This window comes from Mugil cephalus, chromosome 17 (assembly GCF_022458985.1).
Source record: "Mugil cephalus isolate CIBA_MC_2020 chromosome 17, CIBA_Mcephalus_1.1, whole genome shotgun sequence".
In the NCBI taxonomy this organism is placed as follows: Eukaryota; Metazoa; Chordata; class Actinopteri; order Mugiliformes; family Mugilidae; genus Mugil; species Mugil cephalus.
In genome coordinates, this window is record NC_061786.1 from 17066023 (window position 1) to 17081553 (window position 15531).

Sequence of the window (15531 nt, forward strand, 5' to 3'; positions counted from 1 at the left end):
TCAGGGTGCCTTGTCTGGTCTAGGTGGGTGGTACATGTTTAAATAACATCCTTACAAATGCCTGGTCCAAAAGATTTCCAGCAGAACACTGAATTCTGATAATCTAACGCCTAATCAGTGTATTCATGGAAGAACAAGAGGCCGTTGTTTTTCTTGTATCTATCTGTGAATCTGTGCAAGTCCTGCAGTTTTTTTTAATACTTTTTTAATGCTTATGTAAGCCTTCCTGCAGAGATCTTTTTGTTTGCACACAACCAGTTATTGCTTTTTTGAGGAATGAGTGCGGCAAGTGGGACAGCTCTTCTGACTCACCCAGAGTGGGTTGAATTGTTTTTAAGTTTACAGTGTTTTCTCTCTGTCTGTAATTGAAAACTTGCTTACGAGCTTGCAAAATCAAGCCGGAGCATGCTGTGTCCGTTTGATTGTGTTTGCGTTCAACATATCGATCGGCTGTTTGCGCGTCTCCCCAGGTGTGCTAATCTACTTCGGCTACGGCATGTGGAACAGCACGCTGGAGATCACGGCCAGAGAGAACGAGGTGCACGCCTCCACCTACCAGCGCTACAATCAAGGCGTGGACGAAGGCTTCTGTGGCTTCGACGACAATTTCTACCCACCCACCAGTGACACCTGGGGCGGGGGATCGGGGCTGACCCCGCCGCCCGAGGCAAACCCAGATAGTGACGGGGCGCCTCCGAAAGGTGGAAGCAGAAGCATTGCCAATCATGGCCTCGCGGAGGAGGATCCAATGGATTTCTGAAGGGACTGACTCTGTGTTACCCTGAATGTACTGCCTTGTCTGCTGCCTGGGGAAAGGGAGGGGAACAGTGTGTGAGTCGATGAACGAATGTGTGTGTGTGTGTGCGCGTGCAAGGGAGTGTGTGTGCATGCCTGCATGAGTGTGTCTATCTGTTTGTGTGTCTAACCCTTGGGCTAGATTGTTTCTCGGCAGTGGAACAACTTTTCCGTCACCTTACTCCTGGCTCCCCCTGCTCCAAAACAAGTGCACGTCAAGGCCATGAGTTGACACATTTATTTCTTATTCAGTTGCCGTACTCCACATCCCACACAATGAAAGGCCACATGGAGTGCAAGCGTGGGACGTAGCAAGAGATGAAATAATATCATTCACTAAACTGCAGACCATATGATCTGGAACGACGGGAGTTAGAAGATAAGGTGGTGAGATGTATCGTATGAATCAGCACGTCCCTTCCTGTTTCAACGCAGACATACAGGAAAGATAGATGACAGCACACCAGTCCCACATGACTTCCGAAGTCCAGGTCCGACATTATCTCCTCATTTTATGTTAAACAGGAATTTGAAAATCTAACAAAAAAGAAAAAAAGTGAAATATGTTTCCCCTGACCCCTAACATCTAGCCCAAGGGAATGAGAAGTGGAGTTGGAAAGGGAGTTGTCGATGTTTTCTGTCACAAATAGTACTTGGACTTTGCTTGCAATAGTGCCTTCATCTACTGTACGTGAGTTTCTGATTATGTCCAGTTTTCTACTTTAATTTTGCCTGCGTGCGTGTGAGGGTGAACTGTGTGTACACTCAACCTCCACCTTCAATTACTGTGTCTCTGTGTGTATAAAAGTGTGTTTCTCGGATTATTTTACACCAGATGTGTAAGGTTTTTGTTTAATGTCTTTTTTTTTCTTTCTTTTTTTTTATTTTTAAATCGTCCCACTCTGCCCTGGCATGATTCCCAAAATCAGTCCACCTGCAGCAAAGCAACTCATGGCGCAATGTAACACATGCTCATCAGTGTACCTAAAAAGGAGATAGATAGTCGCGTTTTCCCGTTCAGTTTTTGCTGTTTGCTTGTGAGGAGGAGGAGATTCTTGGTTTTCCAGTTCCAGGAAGGATTTCATTTTCAGTTGATTCAGTTATATTCTTCATAGTTGTTATCTTTTCCAGTAGAGCGGACAACAAAGTTAGGAAATGATCAGTTGCGGTCACAAATAGGAGAGGCTTGTTTCTCTGATTTTCCTGACGGCAGTGTACATTTTATGTTGAAATGTTTTTCAACCACCTTCTACTCACCAATAATTTTCATACCATCCCTAACTGAGAAAGACTGAGTTACAAATGAGGCGAAACTACACTTTTTTTTTGTTTTACTCTTGTAGGGCTTTTTGACTAACACAGAACCGGCTTTATTTTTGTTTGCACGCCGGTTCTGTTTGGGATCCACACAATCAGTGACTCTGCAGCACCAGTTCCAGTTCAGTCATTGGCAACTTTGCAGATTAGAACTCCTGCACAACACTTGCAGCTGAATTTCTTCCTTTTCCTGCTTGTTTGTTTAGTACTCGCTCACTCATGGATTCCATTTGTATCCAAGAGACATCTAGTCCGCTCTCAGTGTTTGAAGCTATTTTGAGGCTCCAAATGCTCAGAACTGCTTTGTAAATAAGAACCAAACCACCTCTGTTAGTCGAAAAGCCCCATGAGTGAACTGAAAATCTTATCCCTCCTCTTCAGTCCTCCTTCTCCACCCTCATCCTTTGCTTTCTGCTCATTCCCCACTTCCTCTTAACATTTCATGCCCTACTTCCACTGCCCTCTTGCTCTTCCAACCCAGCTCTTCCTTCCTTTCAATCCGTCACCTCACTTTCTCTATTGACATCCATTGGACCGTGTCTTCGGGGAGTTTTAGGGCTGGGATTGGTTTTCAGTCAGGCTTTGTAACAGCAATCTACTCACGGTCTGTCCATCACCTGAAGTTATCTGCTGTTGCTCTTCTGATTTACCACTGGAGCTTGTGCTCCATTCCCTGTGATTCTGCCAAAATTGTTATGAATGAGTCTCCCCTGTGCCCCTACCTCTTCAGCTTTTATGCATGTAGCTAGCTCTGACGTCACACCCTTAACATGGTACCAACAGTACATTGTTGCTGCACCCTGAAGAAGTACGTTCAGTTTCTACGGCAAGTAAACTATCAAAGTTAGGGGTTTGATTTCATACTAAGAAGGCAAGACAAGGAAAGGTTTATTGGTATAACACTCTCCAAAAGTGCTTTACATAAGAGCTGAAAGGGATTGCTTATGCAGTGTATGCATTTGTGAGACTGTAAGGGAATCTGGCATACACCAAATAGCACACTGTTACGTCATCATGTTGAGGGTGGGGGTGCTGCTACAATAGCTGCCGCTGCTGCTGTCTGCCCTGATTGTCGTCCTCCTACCTTTTTCCCTGTGCCCCCTGTTGCTGCATCAGTCCCTTCCGGGGAAGCCTTATTTGTCTAATGCACTAAATCTAAGGATGCCACGCTACTCCCCACCCCTCTACCCTAGCTCTGCTCCTGTCACAACCATCCACAACAAAAAAAAAAAGAAACAAATAGGAATAGGTCCCTTGTGTTGTCCAGCTCTGTTTTGCCAGGCTTTACATTTGTATTGGATGATTCTGCAGCTTGCAGATAGCAGGAGTATGCCCTTTCTGGGGTGAACAGAGCATAATGGTTGAGGTTTGGGCGGTGTCTTCATGCAGAATTTGTGGCACCCAGAGACCAGCTAGGGCCATAGGTAAAGCTGAGATCACTAAGATCACATCCTCTTTATCTTTTCTTTAAGTATGGGTGGTCCAGGCACGAGGGTGTCCATTGTCCGTGCTCATTCCAGGTCAAACACAAGCTTTACATAACCTATAACCATAGTTCAACCGTCAACACCAAGCTCAGCACAGCGGGGTGGGGAGTGATTTTAATAAACATGACCAACAGTATGATATTAATCACATTGTGAGTACTGTATATGGATGTTTCAGGAATTTTAGGAAAAATCTTGGCACCCAAGGTAATCTGAGGTTTTGCAGGACCGTCCAATATCAACGTTCTGTTAGGTGATACGGTTTGGGTTAAAAGAAAAACAGCAGCGAAACAAAGCAAATCCTAAACATTTGCACATTATAGTCACGCCCAAACATATGTTCGATTTTGTACTGTGCGGCCAAAATACCTTAACGCGCCCAGGTCACGCCCGAACAACCAAAAAGAAAAGAATCCAGCTTTGCATTTCAGCCAAAACGACAAAAAAAAGAAAAAAAAAAGAAAAGAAATGCTGGCGGTGCCACGCATCTGACACTGGACTGTAAAGTCAACTTACTATACTGTCTCCTCTGTGTGTGTGTTCGTATCAAACCTGGGTGAATGCATGTATCAATCTGTGTGGGTGTGGTGTGCGTTTGTGGTGTACGCCTGCGCCTCAATGTGTCCGTCTGGTGAATGTGTAGCATGCTCTCATGCACGAGGCTCGGAATATAAGTGTCGTACTTGCATGTGGTGACTGATCGCGTCGAGACACAATAGAACACTAAACCCGAACCAAATGCAGGCTCAGTCCCTGTACCTGGGAACCTCGTGCCCTGGAAGGATTGCACAGGTGCTCAACGAGTGGATAACCTTAAAAAATCGGTGTTTATTCACTGCGACTGCTGCATTTTCTATTCAGATTCAACCCCCAAATCTTTCCCTCTACTAATTCTATGTGGAATTTAACCTACAGGGACTTTCTTATACTCAGTAATCTCGGCACCCAGGTACGGGAACCGGGGCTCCGTTTGCAAAGGAGGTAAAACATGTAGCAAACACTGATGTGGTGAATGACTCCTCTCATGTCCTCCCTCAAACATTTACAGTATGCCTACTTCCTCTATATCTACGTTCTCAACCACAACCTCTGCAAGCCAAAGCCCACGATCTTTGTTTACTTTTCACACACAGAAGACTGTAGTTTCTTCAAAGTGAATACTTAAGATACAATAGAGCTATCGGAATTTTTTTCTTGGGAGGGTCTCTACTAATAAGCTACTTTATCACAGAAGATTTCTTTCATCAGAGTGACTTTAGTCAACAGTGCAGTGACCTTTTTTATTTTATTTTTCATTCCTAGTAAGCGAGTATTTGCTAGTATTTCATTAAAAATTTAAAGTATTAGTCTAGACTCCAACGACAACAAACAGATTCCTTTGTCCAGCACTGACACTGAGTGCGGTGAAAAGTACAACACTAAAGGAGGGGGTGAACTAAAAATAAGTATTTTTCTACAGCTGTTTCCCATCCACGGGCCTTCCTCGGGGTAGGTGTGTACAGCAGAGCTGGGTGGAGTTATCAGTCTTCTCTTGTTCAGTGACAAAGAGGCCCGGGAGAAGCGGCTAAAAATCTATTTTTAACAAAGCGTAGTCTCTCTAGAACGATAGAGCCCGTTTATAATCCTCACCTTCGAGGGATTTTTGAAATGGTCGCTAGAGATGCCAATAGGAACGTAGAAGGTTTAGGAGTAAGGAGTACTGCGGAAAACATGCAGAAAACTATTTTAATACAATTCTATAAAGGGTAACCTACTAGCGTAAATCAGCTACCAGCCACTATTGCTTTTAAAGTCAGCTACTATTTGTTTATTTTGTCTCGGAGAAGGCGCACCATGTTCTTCTTGTGCTCTGTGTGTCGCTGTGGCCAAGTGTCCAATCGGTGTGTGTCGGACTTGTTGAGATCGGCTTCTCTCGCAACAGCTAGATATTCCTTTTCTTTTCTGTATATTTTGGCACAAAGCTGTACGATGTAGTTGTTTTTTAATGTTTTTTTTTTTTTTTTTAAAGGTTTCTTCCATACGTGTGGTTATTTTTGCTCCTGGGTGCACTGTTTTTCTGCTGAGTTGTTGATATTGCTTCCATGCAACAATGAAAGTTATTTATTGCAAATACCAAAGAGAGGCTGGCTCGTTTATTCACGTCTGCATGAGGCGAAATACGCACATACATACATACATACATATGCAATTACACAACGGTGTCGTGCATGGTAGGAAGATGGATGTGTTATTTTGGATGATGATATCTAGTTTTGGCCTGTAACTCTTTTCATATTTTACCTTATATGGTAAAAATGGAAGTATGCATTCATGGGTTAAAATGGCAAACTGTTCAACAACCAAACTGCTGCAGATGTGCCTTGCATTTTTAGTCAATTTTATTAAAGATGTAGTTGGACATTTTGGGAAATACGCTCATTAACAAAGACTGAGGTGGTAGGATCAAGCATTGATGGGAAAATTGTGGGTTACTGTATAATGGCCCACCCAAGGGTAAGCTCTAGCTTAAGCTATATATGTTATAATATGCAACATTGTCCCTATAAAATAAATACTAATACTAATGTGGCAGCAGAAGGCCATGGTTGGTGTTTTGTACTGTTTCTAATGCTAAGCTAAGATGAGCATTTCTGGGTTGCAAAACTTACGGCACAGACCTGAGAGTGATATTTATCTTGCCTCTTCCCTTTGCGAGGAGGTGGATAAATGCATTTCCCAAAATGTCAAACAGCTGTTTTAACTGAGCCCAGATACTCATCATCTATCTGGCATGCTGCGCCGCTGTACGTTGGTGGAATTCTGTCTAAAATACAAAATGTCTAAGCCAAATTTAGCGTCATTCTGCGTGCGCTGTGAGCTGCCAACGCCAAGAATTCCACAGAAACGCCTTCACCAGTGTTCTAGTCAGCGTAACAGATTCTGTTATCTGGAACAAATCCGTGTTTTCATTGGAAAACTTTTGCTTTCACTCCCTCTTTTCCGGAACACGCTCTGCACTTCTTCAGCATCACTGCTATGATGTTGGAAAAAGAAAAAAAAAGAAAAAATTGTTTGTGTTCTCTGAGTGCTGTTGAATATTGTTCTAGGTTAAAACTGTAACCGGCCAGCGTGGAAATTAAGATACTGTTCAGAAAACAACTGATGGAAAGGGCTAAGTATCACAGTCATGACGCCGGTTGACGAGAATATGCAAGAGAAGATAAAAACAAATACCGTGTCCTTCTTAGTCAGCTTTGTTGCTGATATAGACAGCGACGTTTCAAGTATAGCATATCATAACACTACAAGTCTCTTTTCGCGATACGGGACAGCTTTGCCCAACTGCCCTCCCGCTGGCCTGGATGGCTGAACGCCTGGAACAGCATCACATTTCAGTGAACACTCAATCACACCCAAATTCACATGCAAAGCGGCGGCGATGTGTAGGAAATACGGCAAACGTGGGGATTATCACGCAGACGGACGTAAAATAATGCGTTCGGAGATAAGCAGAGGACAAAGAGATAGCGCATGTTGTTTTCAAAGTGTCATGTAATATCTGGGGTATGACTCAGTGACCTTGGCATGGGCGAAGGAGTACGCTGACATTCGACACAATTATCTTTTTTTGCGGTTGTGTTGGCGCGTTGATCCAACTCAAGGTCGCTGAGTCAAATTATTATTATCTGACACACATGTGGCCTCTCGTCGTCTTCAACTTGCATTTACGCAAACACAGTCACATACGCATGTAACTAATCTGCTTGTTCCAGAGCAGTGATTACCATTTATGTCATGCACACATGTACGTCACGTATACAACGTTCACTTTTTTTAAAATTTTTGTCTGCCCTGGAGAAAATGAAGACAGCAAATTGATATGTGGAACAAAAGTTAACAAGTCGCACCCAAGACAAAGGCAGTTTTAATTGTTCTGTCTTTATTTTGAAAATGAAACATCGGCACACCAGTGAAACATAAAATAAATAGCCGCAGCCAACGTCGCTCCTTTACAGGTCTGAGTTGGGGATTACCTTTTAGCTGCACAATACATCAGCCAAGGAAAACCGATCCACGTGGTACTTTGAGCTAAAGACGTTTAGCGTGCTGCTTTTTTTTCTTTTTTTTTTTCTTTTTTCACGCTTTTTGTTATTATTCAAACCTAAAATAGAAGCAAGTTAGTCAAGTGAAAATGACGACTGAGGTGAAGGTTTTCCTTTCTAATAATGTCATTCAGTGCAAATGCCGGGACTCGAATACTGCTGGGTAAAGCTCCCCTTGTAAAAATTTATGTTCCCATCGCGCAAGCGTCATCTAATGGGGCCTAGTAAAGAAACCGTGCTCCAGTATTTTCATAAAGTCTATCACTCCAGAGGCACCGGAAAGCTGTACAATCCTGTCAAAGAAAGATCAATGTACATAAACAATGCTAATGAACACATTTTCAGTTCCAAAGCGTAATACTGTCAGACCCTGCCATAATCAATAGATCAAATCAATAGATTGTGGTATTTGGTTACAAAAGCACATTTATCAAAAGTAGCACTCACAAGATTTCACCTTCAGGTACATGATAGAAAAATATAGACGCAATATAGAATATAATAAGGACCTCAGGCTGCTGTGCAGGCAGTTACTCAGGAGATCGTACTGTTATGTAACACTGGGTAGAGTCCACACCACGCCCAACATGAGGAGACACAAAACAGCCCAGTGCCAAAAAGTAAAACTGAAACAAACAGTCTTTGTTTGGATTTTTGATCTATGTTTGCTCCTCTTTTTTTTTTCTTTGGTAGTTTCCTTCACATAAACCGAATATAAAATGCAAATATATGTGTTTGCTTGCTCTTTTGCACATGTCTCTATTTACAAACCACACTCCGTGTGGGATTCGTCGCCGATCTCAGACGTGGGCGCTCTTGGCGTGGTTGGTGGTGGGGGCCGCTGGCACGTTAGCGCCGCCCTGTTTGGAGTAGTAAAAATGGTTGTTGTCCTGGTAGGAGCGGGAGGAGGAGGACTCTGATGAGCAGGTGGCGATGGAGCCTCCCAGCAGGGAGAAGATGGTGCCCAGCCACCCGGAGTAGAGGGAAAAGCCGAATGACATGAGACCCTGCTCGTAGTGGGCCCCGATGGGAAACCAGACGGTAGACACCATGCCGCACAACGCTGAGGAGAAAGACGCAGAGAAATGTTAAGGCGAGGTGAAAAAAAAAAAGAAAGAAAGAAAATGGTGCAGACATGTGCCACACACTATTGGCAAATTGCATGACCAAACTGGTGACGGGAAATGCAGTTTGAATTAAAATAGGCCAATTCAAAGTAGCCCAAATGATCTTTGTAGCATCACAAACGTTTGAACAGCACATTGCTTAATAATGGGATGCAAAATGGATGGATACAAGCAATTTACATGGATTCCAAGATGTATTAGAAACTGTTTGTCAAAAGTTGAATCCTTTATGTGAATACAATGAGAAATGAACCAGAAATAACAGAATTTCATCAGAAACAGACGCAGAAACTATGCCCCACTTTTCGCAAGAATCAATGTTTCTCGCTCACTATTTTTAGAAACTTCCCCTTTATAATGATTTTTGGCATATTGAAGGAAACAGGCTTCCATAACACAATTCTCTTAGTATATTGCAAAAATAAATATGGGTACACGTGATTTAATCACTAACTATACACATAGAACTTATATCATCATTGTGGTGGAAGATACCATAGAGTAAAATTTAATGCATCTAAGGATTCAAAATGGTGCAGACAATGGGAACAGTGCACAGATACAGGACTTGTAGTCAGACTCAGGTTCACACAAGGATAAGATAGATAACGGATGGGTAGATACATGGGAAAAAACTTTACATTTGTAGCAAGGTCGTTAACAGTGTTATCTTTTCAAAAAAAAAATGGAGCCATAAAAACGAAAGAAAGAAACACTGGAAGAAAATAGTTAATGATAATATTAGCTTTACATAACATTTGCTTTGAACTGGACCTGAACAAATATTGAACTCCCTGTGCAGTGGTTACAGACATATCGAGTATCGAGTGCTGGGTTCTTGCCAGCACCAGAGGAAAACACAGAACAACTGGCCATCAATGAACTAAAAACATACTAGAGTAGAACCAGGAGAAGAAAAAAAAAAATCCAACGCTCCCAACTGATGCTTGACTTGACAATAGATAAAATCTTTAAGCTACAGGAGAGCTTTAGCTGTCTTCTAAAAATTATGCAGGGAATGAAAACTGGGGAAAAATATTATGTATATGGCTGTTAAAATATATATATATATATATATATATATATATATATATATATATATATATATATATATATATATATATATATATATATATATAAAGGGGGGTGTCTGTGGAAAAGTAATTTCAGGGATACAGGTGCTGGAAAATACAACAGCACCAGTCAAATATTTATAGGCACAGTAAACTGGTGAGCTCGGAGAGGGAGTTCACATGTTGTTCTGGACAAAGGCAGGGTGTGGATGAGAGTAGGTGGAGGAGAGGAATGTGATGGGATGAGGGGTGGGGGGTGGGGGGTCAATGGAACAGAAGCACACAAGTGAGTGGGAGGGAGGAACCCACGGCCGCATGAAACAGAAGGTTGCACGGATTTGAGGGTTTAAAACTCAGAATCCACTGTCCTGTACTGATGCACGTTTAGTTGTCATCCACTAAACTGTTAGTGGTGAATGAAATTAAATTTGGTCTCTTACCAACTATGAGTAAAAGCACTCCTCCTAAGACGGCCCGTTTGTTCTTGGAGCTCTGGGGTTCATTGCCGAGGCTGATGCATGGCAAGGACATGAGGAGCGTTCCCACCGCTGGGAGACCCAGGATTGAACCTGTGATCATCAGGGCGCGAGTGGTCTGGATGAAAGCTAGGGAAACAGAAAGGGAAAGCTCCCATCAGAAAGTTACGCATGGGCAATATAGTGAAAAAATAATAACAAGAGTTACACCTGATTTCATAAGTCCATACATAAAAGATTAAAAAAAAAAAAAAAAGACATACATATAAACATGAAATCAAGTTGATAATTTCTATTGACATGTTGAGGGGATAAACACAGAGAAGAGTCTACCTGGCAGATCCAGGATCTGAGTGAGAAAGACGCAATGGTAGAGTCCCGTCGAGATGACGCACTCAGCCCAGGGTCCTTTCACTCCCAGCTCATCCATCTTCTTGCAGGTGTTTATACCGTATTTACATATCACCACCCAGTCGTTCGTGGCTGTCGCGATCACGATGCCCAGCCAGCCAAGGCAACTGAGGAGAAAGGCGCTCAGCTGAAGACAAGAGTTCGCCATGTTAAAAACAAAAAACAAAACAACTTGTGCGTAAAGAGTCCGAGTTCAGAAACCGTTAGAAATCCTAAAACTGAGCAAGATTTTGAAAACTAAACCAAAATGTGAGACGGCACAGCACTAAATGTAATCTTGGAGTTGATATTCCGCCACACAAGTTAATCCGATGCCAAACTTTCCCTTTTCAGTTCAGTAAATCCATCAATTGAGCTCTGTTGCGCACTACAGAAGAACGGGGCTTTTACACCATCATATTTTTTATAGGGGGGAAGTTCAGGAAAAGGAAAAAAAAAATGCCCTAAAACTTTCAGCCAATCAGACTCTTAGTTTATACACACACACACACACACACACACACACACACACACACATACACACACACACACACACACACACACACACACTTTTACTTTCTCTCCAGAAACTAAACGCGCACTGCCTCCTTGTATCATATGTTAACTGACCAGTTAACTGGTTGAGCTGGAAGCGGAGAATAATTAACAAGAAGGCTGCTGCCATCTGCTGGACACTTTTCATTTCTTTACTCTAAGCGTCACACATGTGCCTCATCTCCAGCACAGTCACTTCAAATTCCGAATATGAATGTATTCATATATTGCTTCAGCGAAATTTGACTAAAATAAAAGTTGTCATTACACTAAATAGACCCTTCCAGTGGATTTTATTGCAATATACTGTCCATATTCTATTTTTTAATTACTATTTCTGATGGGTTATTGTATATTTGGTTAACCCTCACGCATCATTAGGGACATTTTTGTCAAAATGTTCCTCTTCATCTGGACATGATTTGGACTACAAACTACACATTTATGTTGTAACAAAGTCCCTCTCTACACAAAGTTTGAAATTAAAAATAATTCTAATAGGTCACCAGAACACTGAAAAAATCTCTCTTTCCTCTTGAGTCATTGCAAATATGTCCACTTTCAAAAAACAGCTGTAAAAACTTAACTGATATTAATGTTTTTCTGCTTTTTCTCTGCATACATCTCTTAAAACACTTCATCACTTTACAAAACTACCACATATTAAGCCATTTTGAGGATTTGTATCCTTTAAATGCCAGATTGATTACTTAAAGTCATTTGACCATTGACTGGAATGCATTATTAGTTTTTGTGTAGCATTGGATTAAAATTTACAATCCAAAAATGTCCCACTGACTCCAATTATAACCCAAATTTTAATCTCATGGCCATGACACAATATAATTATTCGTTCTGTAATATTAGGGTTTCAGTTTTGAGAAAAATAGTCAAATTTGTCGGTCGTGTTCCGTGTATAGCACTACAATCAGCCATTTCACAATTATAGGGCTTTTGCATGATATGTGATGTGTTATTTCATTAGAAATGTCCACTCACAAAAAAGAAATGCTATAAAAACCTGATATTAAGCGGACAGTAAATTAAACTGATGCCTGAGGGTTAAGATTGCAAAATTAGACATTATTTACTATGGCTGTGAAGTAAGCGCAGTATTTCATTTTCAAATATGGAGTATGAACTAGAAATACCAAAGTAATGTCCAAAAACCTCACTTAGCTACCCAAGAGAATGTGTTAATTTACTTTCCACCAGCGTTAGACAATTAAAACTAATTTGTTTTACTAGTTGAGGCAAGTGCAGAGTAAGTGAGCAGAAACATGATTCACACGGCAGGTTAATGGACCACCACCCAACCTGTCTCTGTCTTTATTCTCCTGATGCTCTTTCATTGTTCCTCATACGTTACTAGCAATCAATCCGCCCATTTGCACAACGGCTATGAATTAAATTGTATAAACAGAACGCGAATTATCATCCTCGATCTAATGTATGTACGCAGGGATTGCAAGGATTTCTTGGAAAGAAGCTTGTAGCCAATTTGGAGGCGTTGGTGAGTCAGAAGCGATGACCTGAATCAACCCACCTGGGCTCAGGTTCAGCCAATCAGAGCTCTTCAGTGACACAATGACGAATCATATTAACATTTCTTTTTAAAAAAAAAACTGCATTTCTAAAAAAATAAATAAATAAATACTGGTACTACTACTAACAATGTATTGTTTAGACCTTGTTAAGTACTTAGGTCAATCATTCTGATTTCTTAATTCCCATGTAAATATAGTACCTTTGTCACGTGACACCCGTAGAGGAAGTGTTCTTAAATCCGGGCCTCGGATTGCCCCCCACCAGCTATTTAGCACAGTCGTAGCCAGGTGCGCACTGTAATTCAACGTCAGTCAGTTTGTCAGTGGCCTCCTCGTCAATACCTCAAGCTGCAGTGACATGTTCCCCCAGGAGAATGATATCCGACATGGAAAAACTGCACAGAGACCTAAAACACCTGAGCGACATCCTGAACTTTCTCTGTGCTGCCACCGAAACGCAATCCAACACACCGGATTACAGTGAAATAAAGGGCTACCGTCACAGGTAAGGGATGTTTATTGTTTTACCCTCTGCTGCGGAAACCTGATTGAGGCCTTTAATTGCGCGCATGGACGCACATATTGCTCTCTCTTTTTTTTTTAGGGGCTCGCAGGTATGTGACAGTATGTGGCTATTTCGTAGATGTCCCAAGCTGTTGTACGCTTCTGCCTATTATTATTTGTTTTGCTGCTGTTTTGTTGATGTTGTTGCACGTTTAACTTTCTGCAACTTGTGCGCCCCAAAGGGACCGGTGAAATAAAAGAAATTATATATATTTTAATTTATTTATTAAAAATGTTATTATATTATATTATATTATATTATATTATATTATATTATATTATATTATAGATATTTCCCCCCTCCTTCCTTTCTCTTTAACCCCGTACGCGCGTACTATTTCCGGCTATGCTGTGATGGAAGACATTCTGCTGGACGTCCTGAATCTCGTTACCACTGATTGATAGACAGAATCAACAACAGGGGGCGATGCAGCACAGCGGTGGTCCACAGTTGGTATTCAGGTGTTGGGGTGCTTCCTTCCTCTCGCCCTTGCTGGATGAAGTTAAGTAAGTCCTCCATCACTCACATCAGTTCTGTGACGTGGCAGCAGCATAACAATCAGTCTGAGAGGAAGAGGGAGACTGACACAGGAGGCCTCTGATCCTTTCACAAGGTCACTTAGTGCGTGTTCGACCCACTGCTGCATTTCACCCTTGGCTCTTGCGTCCTCTTGTTTGTCTGGCCACATATGAAATCTTGATTTTTATTTATTTCATTACGTTCAAATCGGGCATGTTATGAAAACCCAAACGGCGTGCAATCTGCTCATTTCAGATGTGTTTTCTCCTTTTATTTTCCTGCTGTTGACAAAAAAACAACTGTAAAAGAGAATCCCTATCACTAGATTGTTTGTTTGTATTTCCTTGGAGCATTTGCAGCTTCTCAAGTCGGTGATTTATCTCAACAGTGTTATCTCGCCTTTCGGATTGATATCAGACACGGGGCTGCATATTCTTTTTATGACTCATCCAGGTGCAATAAGCAGAAAAGGGAATAAGGCAACGTTGTATCAGTGGGGCAAAACACTGCAAAAAAAAAAACTAATTTGCTGTCAGATTTTTTTGGGATAATGGAACTGTGTCTTATAGATATATGTTCAATTTCTCGAAGCTGCTTCAAAGTAAAATTAATTCCTCCAAAAATAATCTATTATGGCTCTCACTTAGGTCCACTGCAGGAGGCGTTGAAGTCATTACGTGTAGCTTTTAAATCAGTTTAATTTATACAACGGTTAAAGACAGGAAATGAGCTTTACTCAGGTTGATTGCATGCACTTACTTGAACAGAGGTGATCGCACTGTTTTAACACACAGTTTGCAAGTCCCTGAAATTATTCTGGTTAGCCTTGAAGCTGACGTTTGAGCACGGATGGTTATTATCTGTCTTTTTCTAGTGATTACAAAGGAGTTTCTCTGATGGTTAAGTTTGTATTTAACATATGTTAATACACTGTACATGTGCAGAATGCACTATAAGCCATTCTCTCACCATTACTCTACATGTCATCCACATACATATATATCCTGCATATATGGTTTCCTCACTCAGTCCTCAAACGTAGACGGGTAGTCGGAGGATTTGCTGCAATCCCGACTCGCTGCTGCTGTACCTGTACATTCTGCATGCGCCAAATGAAAACGGTGACCATTTAGAGGGATGGATGACTTCAAAGAAGTGAATCAATGATTGGGGGGGGAGAAGAATGAGCGTCTGTGAGCGTAATGAATGGAGTCCAGAAAAGAAGAGAATATCCTATAACTACGATTCCTATAGCGGTTTGTGCGATACTGGACGAGTGAGGCGGCAAGGGAATGGGAATATTATGCTAATGGTGTTGAAGACTGCAACAGCGACACTGACATAGAGGGATGATGAGATTGTAGCCCTCCTGGGAAGGGAAAGGGTACATGTAGGCTGTGTGTGTGTGCGTGTGTGGTGAGGCAAGAGTTGAAACTCAACGGAGTAACTCCTCTTCCAGCCCTTCGTGCTGTCAGAGCCGCCAGTCAGTCAGGCCGCTGGAAGAGATGAAGAGCAATGACGTGCTCTTTGTCTCAGCAAACCAAGACTAGCGGTCCGGTTCAGAGGTGGGGTGGCGTTCAAAGAGAATGACTTACGAG

At 41.8% G+C, this 15531-nt stretch overlaps 2 protein-coding genes across 3 annotated transcripts in view; one reads left to right on the forward strand and one right to left on the reverse strand.

The window, feature by feature from the left end:
* LOC125023412 (probable cationic amino acid transporter) overlaps positions 1-5711 on the forward strand; it is a 27002-nt gene extending 21291 nt beyond the window's left edge. For both annotated transcript variants that reach the window (XM_047610652.1, XM_047610653.1), the window contains exon 10: positions 471-5711. In XM_047610652.1, the coding sequence (XP_047466608.1) occupies positions 471-760 (290 nt within the window). In that variant the 3' untranslated portion in view covers positions 761-5711. The remainder of the gene's footprint in view (positions 1-470) is intronic.
* On the reverse strand, positions 5585-11152 carry cldn11a (claudin 11a). The gene is made up of 3 exons (XM_047610654.1): positions 10691-11152; positions 10322-10486; positions 5585-8744 (listed from the first exon to the last, which is right to left on the reverse strand). The coding sequence occupies exons 1-3, from the start codon at positions 10914-10916 to the stop codon at positions 8482-8484; spliced, it is 654 nt and encodes a 217-aa protein (XP_047466610.1). The 5' UTR covers positions 10917-11152; the 3' UTR covers positions 5585-8481.
* Between the last annotated feature and the right edge of the window lie 4379 nt (positions 11153-15531).

Excerpts from the sequence above, each read along its gene's own strand:
- cldn11a (XM_047610654.1), bottom strand. The coding sequence starts at position 10,916 with ATGGCGAACTCTTGTCTTCAGCTGAGCGCCTTTCTCCTCAGTTGCCTT. Across the intron at positions 10,487-10,690 it reads TCAGATCCTGGATCTGCCAG|CTTTCATCCAGACCACTCGC; the intron begins GTAGACTCTTCT and ends CTGTTTCCCTAG. Across the intron at positions 8,745-10,321 it reads AGTGCTTTTACTCATAGTTG|CGTTGTGCGGCATGGTGTCT; the intron begins GTAAGAGACCAA and ends CTTTCTCCTCAG.